We start from the raw sequence: 6,391 nt of genomic DNA, 5'->3' as shown, positions 1-6,391 counted from the left end.
AGTGTATCTGAGTGTGTGCGTGTGTGTGTGTGTGCGCGCGCGCGCGTGCGCCGGCTGGAGCCGGGGCGCCGGAATCGGGTAATGGGGGTGGGGGCCCAGGAAGGAATAAATCTCCGCCGGCCTCCTCGCGCCTCACTGCGGGTTAATAACCAACCAGTTGTAGAGAGACAAGGGTGACGGTGGCGGAGTGATAGCTCCGGCGCGCCGGCCGCGTGCCGAAGGGTCAGGTTATCAGCCACTCTCTGCCACACTCAAATATATACATACATTGGGAGAGGGGGGTTATTTTTTATTGTTTGCCTCTATCTCCAGAGAACAAGGGAGGGAGGGAGAGGCGCGCGCTCCAGGCGAGCGTCGCGGATCTGAACGGGTCGAAGGAGGCAAATTTGCGGGTGGGGGAGGGCGGGGGAGACCTTGATTTCCACCAATCCCCGGGCGTTTGTCTGCGAAGTCCGGGGCGCAGCGGAAGGCTGCGGCGCGCCGCTGAATTAACTGATGAGAGCGAGTTCTTTTCTTCTCCGGGAGGGGTGGGGAGCGAGGGTCCTGGCGGGCAAGGCGGAGAAGCCCGGGGCAGGATAGCGGTCCCGGGCCGCGGTGGAAATTTCCAAGGACTTGGCGCGGCGCGGGGAGCGTGTCTGGGGGGTGCCTGGCGGTGAAGCAGCACGGGAGGCGGGGAGAGGCGGCGAAGGGCGCCAGAGCATCTCTCAGAAGCGGACGCCGCGGGCCAGTAGTCTGGGAGGGAGCCGAGCCTCTCCCCGGACCCGCGCCGAGGGCGACAGTGATGCTGCAGAACCGGCGGGAGCGACTCGCCGCGGCCGCTCTCTGCGCTCTCGGAGACCCCAGCGCCCGCCTTCTGCAGGGGAAGCGACCATGACCGTAGCTCGTGATTCGCCCCCCGGCCACTTCCCCTAGAAAGAAACCATTGAAAAAGTTGCATTTAAAAAAATCCTTGCGCTGACCTTTGGGGCCGTGGGGGCCGAAGAAACGTGCGTGCCAGTGCAAGCCAGAAAGCGGAAGGTGTGTGTGCATGGGGGGCCGGCGGTGGGGGGACCCTCTGCTGCCACTTTGCCTAACGCTGTGCTGAAGCCGCCCCCTGGGGACCCCGGGGCTGCGATGAGCCCCTGCGGGCGGGCCCGGCGACACACGTCCAGAGGGGCCATGGCAGTACTGGCGTGGAAGTTCCCGAGGACCCGGCTGCCGGTGGGAGCCAGTGCCCTTTGCGTCGTGGTCCTCTGTTGGCTCTACGTCTTCCCAGTCTACCGACTGCCCAACGAGAAGGAGATCGTACAAGGGGTGCTGCAACAGGGCACGGCGTGGAGAAGGAACCAGACAGCAGCGAGAGTCTTCAGGTACTCCTCCCCTTGCAGCTCCTCCCCGCTCGTGTCCTTTACTCCCGGTGCGCCGAGGACAGGGTCACTGGCTAGGACTGCCTTGCAGAGGCATCTCTTTCATCCAGTCCTTCTTGTCCTACCCCCTTTCTTCGCCATTTCTAAACCTGAAGACTTTAGTCAGGGGTCCTTAACACCCCTGGCCCCAAGAGATATGCAGACACCTGCTTTGCCCATGTAAAGCCTGAAGTGTTTCTTCCCCAGCCTGAGTTATAGTCAACGATTTGCAGATAACTGGTGGGAAGGAGAATCCAGGCTAACTTTGTCCTTTGTACTTAATGAGAATTTAGCTCTTGGGCGCTGCAGATGTTTGAAACTATAGATAACTAGAAGCAGCTAAGAGGCATCTTCCTGAGGTTAGGTGAGTGGTTGGTAACAAATCACTAATGAGGGAGTGATGGACAAATCTTGGGCAGGAAAAACATGGACACCTAGCCCAGATCCCGCTGCTTTGTGCAGTGTGCCAGTGACAAAACACAGAGTCCTTACTGATGCCCTATTAAGAGCTGGGTACTGTGCAATTTTTATTGAAACTTCAACAACTTTCTAATAACAGATATTATTATTCCCATCTTACAAACCACAAACTGAGTCTTCAGAAGGAGGAGTTACTTCAAGGTCATGTCCCTTTGATGTGTGGGAGCTGGAATTTTCATCACATAAGGCTCTACAGCTCTCAGCTCTATTTTTTTTTTTTCTTTTTCTTGTGACTTAGACATCTTGTGGATGCCTTCTGGAGGATGGGAGTTGGGCGTTAGGTAGAGACTTGAAGTCAGAAAACAAACAAAAAAATGCAAGCCAGGTTGGAAATCAGAACTCTGAAGATCGCTCAGAGGTTGTAGTTTCCCTTCCTTTCTGGGAATTTCAGCTGAAGTGTCTAAAAATAAGTCCTTGGCAGCAGGGGTTGTGTAGTTAGATTGGAGGGAAGGCAGTGCAGCTTCCCCTTCCTCTCCACATTTCTGGGTGTGTTGAGGGGACACACCACTGTCAAGAGCCCCTTTCCCCTTCAGTCCCCAGGGCTGAGAAGGCTGAAGCTCTTCCTGAGAGTGTAGTGGTCTGGCTGGAGAGTACTTTCCTTTGATCTGCCTAAGATTTTTCCAAAGCAGTATATGGGCAGCCTAGAGCCAACTGAAACATTTTCACTACCGTTGGTTACAAATGTTCAGAAACATCTATAAATTTCAAAAAACTTTTTAAACATATGGTTTCTTTCTTCTCTGGCCTGCTTCTGGAAAGAAGGTCAAAGAGATAATAGCCAATTCTTTTAGAGGAAGGCAGCTGAATTCTTTAAACTGGGAGGGAAGACTTTCCTTCCCTCTCTTTAGAATTCAGCTATCATTAAGTTTAAAAATAACCTTACACCCCTGAAAAGTTTATAAGGGCTAATTTTCTCTTGCCTTCACAGTATTGATTGTTCGACTCAAAGGCACCCAAAGGGTATAGCATCCGGCAACTCTTTTCTCCAAAGACAGAAAGCACTTTCATTCCAAGAAATATAAGGAAATGAGTTAAGAACTTCCCATTGGTTTGCAATGAAAGAGTCCATTTTTTTGGATAGGAGGAGGAATAATGAAGCTCTTTTAGAGAATACATTTCTTTTGCAGGACATACTCAAGTGGAAAATGCTTCATATTCTGAGAAACACAGGCTGATCGTTTCTGAGACGCATTTGTCCCTTGCTGTCAGTAGCCTGGGGTAATCTTCAGTGTGTTTAGCTGTCATTGAGTCTAGTCTCTGTGTGCCGAGAATTACTAATTTAAGTCCATACACTGTAAAAAACTGCTTTACCACATATCCCTCAAGATGAATGTCTATAAAACTGTGTAAGAGGCCCCGTTGCTTATTGAAAAGAGTTTGGGCTTTGGAGTAGAATTCTAGACTAGTAGAATTTCTAGACTGAGTATGCCATGACTAGATAGATAAGCAGCAGAGTATCCTTGGCAAGCTGCTCTCTTTGAGTCTTAGTTTCCTTATTTATAAAAGGGGATAATAACATTTACTCTGCAGGGTTGGTATAGGTTTAAATAAAAAAACACCTGATGCACATTTACCCAGTCAATGGAATTATTATAATTGTCATGAATTACACCTTTTTGTATATGTTACAACTTAAATAAAGACTGCTGGGAAGCTCATAAGAATTTGAAGTGTTTCACCTGCCAAATTTGCAGAGAAACATTACTGGCCAATATTTTGCTCCTACTGCCCTCTTCTTTACACTGAAGCTAATAATTAGGGACAAGGAGTTTTGAAAGATAAAGGTATCCTGGTTTGTTAGGTCAAAAAATTTTTTGTACTCTGCATGCTTAATAAAATCCATTAAAAAAAATGGGTGGGCAGTACTGTATGTTTTTAAAATATTAGATAGGTAAGCCAGAGGCCTTTATGATGTTAAGAAGACAGTTTTTGCAAACAGGTGTCTGTGTTTTCCAGTCTAAAACATCTTCTGCACAGATAGAAATATATGTACACAAATGTACTGTATGCACTTATGTATGGAGATATGTATATTTATTTACGAACCATGGAATGATGTTATGTATATGTATAAAGTCATACACATATTCATATATACATACATACAAATCATTGCAATCAGTCAGTTGACCAACATTTAATGAATGACTACTGTGCACCAGATATCAGGCCCCGGAGGATAGCAGTGAACAGGATTGCTTTCTCTGAGACAGCTTACCTCCTACTAGGGGTTGATTGACAAAAACGAATGAGTAAAGCAATAGGATGATTTAAAGTTCTGTTAAATGCTATGAGGACAAAGGAAAGTGTTTCATTATGCTCTAATTAGAGCATTTCATTAAGCATTAGAATTTCACATTACATTTTGTCCTCTGCGCTTTCATTTACTTTTGTGATTTTCTTCTCTTGGCTCAGACTTCAAGTATGACTTCTTAACGGGGGGGGTCGGGGGGGGACCTTGGCAGATCGCATAGGTCAAGGCAGGAAGAAAGTAACAAAGCTGCAAGAGTTTTGAACTAGATGGGACATTTTTGTAACCTCCACATGGTAACAGAAAGTTTAAGGGATCAATTGGCCCTATCATAGAAATATTGGAGACTTTCTTTGCAACTCTTGTTGCTTCTGGATGAGTAGCCAAGTAGTAGCCAAAGTGGCATTTTTCTCTTCCATCAGGGCCTTACCCACTTGATTTGCTTCTCAGAAAGAAACTTCAGCTCACAATTTACGTGGCAGACTTTATCCTTGGCATCAGACATGGTAACGACGACAACAACAGTAAAACCAACAAATTATTAGGAGCTTATAATGTCCATTGCACTGTGCAATGTGCTTTAAATGTACTGTCTCATTTAATTCTCCTAACAATCTTGTATAAATGGATACATTATCATCCACATTTATAAAGAGGAACATGCCCATGTCCCTGGCATCAAGGAATTTGCCATAATCCTAGGGACAGGCATATTTGTGTATAATTAATTAACCAACTGGACATAGGGACATCAAAGAGAGGCAGCATAGTGGACAGAAAAATTTACGGATTCGGGAGCTGAACGAACGTGGTTGGAATTCCAGCTGATTTCCTTTTTGGTTGTTCGATCATTGGTACATTCAACTTAAAGAGCTTCAGACTCCCCATTGTAAAATAGGTTTGTAATACTTTCTTACAAGTTTGCAGTGAAAATTACATGGTCGCATTTAGAAAGTACCTAGAATGCTGCTTGCCACATACCTCTGTTTGTACATTGTTGTTATAACAATCAAGCAAAGTACTGGGGGAGTTCATGGAAACATGGCTTTTAATTCTGCTGGAAGGAGGGAAATCAGAGAAGAGATGGTGTTTGCACTAAGCCTTGAAGGATGGTGAAATAGGGTAAGAGTAAGAGGTGAGGGCAGAAGGATATTCTAGGCAGGGAAGCAGCAAAGGCCGAAGCAGGGAGGTGTGGAAATGCTTGCTGTGCTTCCTGTATAAAAAGGTATTAATTTTCCTACAGAGAACGTAGTAGGAAGGTAGACTGGGAGGTGGGTGGAAGCCAGGTCACAATCTCTGAATGGGCTTAAGGTGTGGTTTATGAAAAATGAACAAACATCCAGTATCCAAGAGCATTGGATGTGTCAGCTCTGAGCAGAGTTGGCACATCGCTGTTACTGGTGGATTGGGGGATAGAGGATAATACACGCACGTGCCTTGAACATTCTGTATATTTACTGGGTGCTAACCATTACTCTAAGCCATGATGTTCCTCTTTCCTTTCCCAAATTCTGAACCAAATACTACTCTAAGCACGTCTAGCTTTATGTGCCAACTTTTCTGTCTGTATTTTTGAATCTGTGTATCCCAGAAGCTTCAGATATTTCTACAGCTGCCCTGGTGGCCACAGAACAGCACTGGGGGTGGAGGGGGTGGGAGGCAGGTACAGCCATCTGTATATATGGGATGTAAGGTTTATGTTTGTTAAATGGGACATTTATGGAATTCACTTTATTTTTTAAAAAAAAATTTAATGTTTATATTTAAGAGAAAGAGAGAAAGAGAGAGAGAATGTGTGCGTGAGCAGGAGAGGGGCAGAGAGAGAGAAAGAGAGAGAATCCGATGTAGGTTTCATGCTGTCAATGCAAAGCCCAACACCGAACATGGGGCTTGAACCTACCAACCATGAAATCATGACCTTAGCCAAAGTCAGACGCTCAACTGACTGAGCCACCCAGGTACCCTGGGATTCACTTTAAAAGTAGTTTAAGAAAAAGATAGTTTGGGGCACCAACTTCGGCTCATGTAATGATCTCACGGTTTGTGAGTTCAAGTCCTGCTCTGTACTGACAACTTCAAGCCTGGAGCCTCCTTTGGATTCTGTGTCTCCCTCTCTCTCTGCCCCTCCCCTGCTCAGGCTCTGTCTCTCTCAGTCTCTGTCTCTCAAAAATAAATAAAACACTAAAAATAAAAAGAAAGAAAAGATAGTTTAATACATTTTGGTGCTTAAAATAAGCTTCAACTATGTTGTGGATTTACAAATGTGAAAAAAAGT

At 45.9% G+C, this 6,391-nt stretch overlaps 1 protein-coding gene across 5 annotated transcripts in view; it reads left to right on the top strand.

Annotated features, from left to right (window-relative positions):
- Positions 1 to 1,008: 1,008 nt before the first annotated feature.
- ST8SIA1 (ST8 alpha-N-acetyl-neuraminide alpha-2,8-sialyltransferase 1) overlaps positions 1,009 to 6,391 on the top strand; it is a 150,316-nt gene continuing 144,933 nt past the window's right edge. For 4 of the 5 annotated variants that reach the window (XR_006219820.1, XR_006219819.1, XM_042991916.1 and 1 more), the window contains exon 1: positions 1,009 to 1,349. Coding sequence is in view for 3 of the 5 variants with exons in the window: in XM_042991916.1 (XP_042847850.1) it covers positions 1,114 to 1,349 (236 nt within the window). In the remaining 2 variants the exon portion in view is untranslated. The remainder of the gene's footprint in view (positions 1,350 to 6,391) is intronic. The other variant, XM_007084038.3, reaches the window with a different exon arrangement.

The sequence above is a fragment of the Panthera tigris genome, chromosome B4 (genome assembly GCF_018350195.1).
Source record: "Panthera tigris isolate Pti1 chromosome B4, P.tigris_Pti1_mat1.1, whole genome shotgun sequence".
In the NCBI taxonomy this organism is placed as follows: Eukaryota; Metazoa; Chordata; class Mammalia; order Carnivora; family Felidae; genus Panthera; species Panthera tigris.
This window is presented reverse-complemented; position numbering and strand designations above follow the sequence as displayed.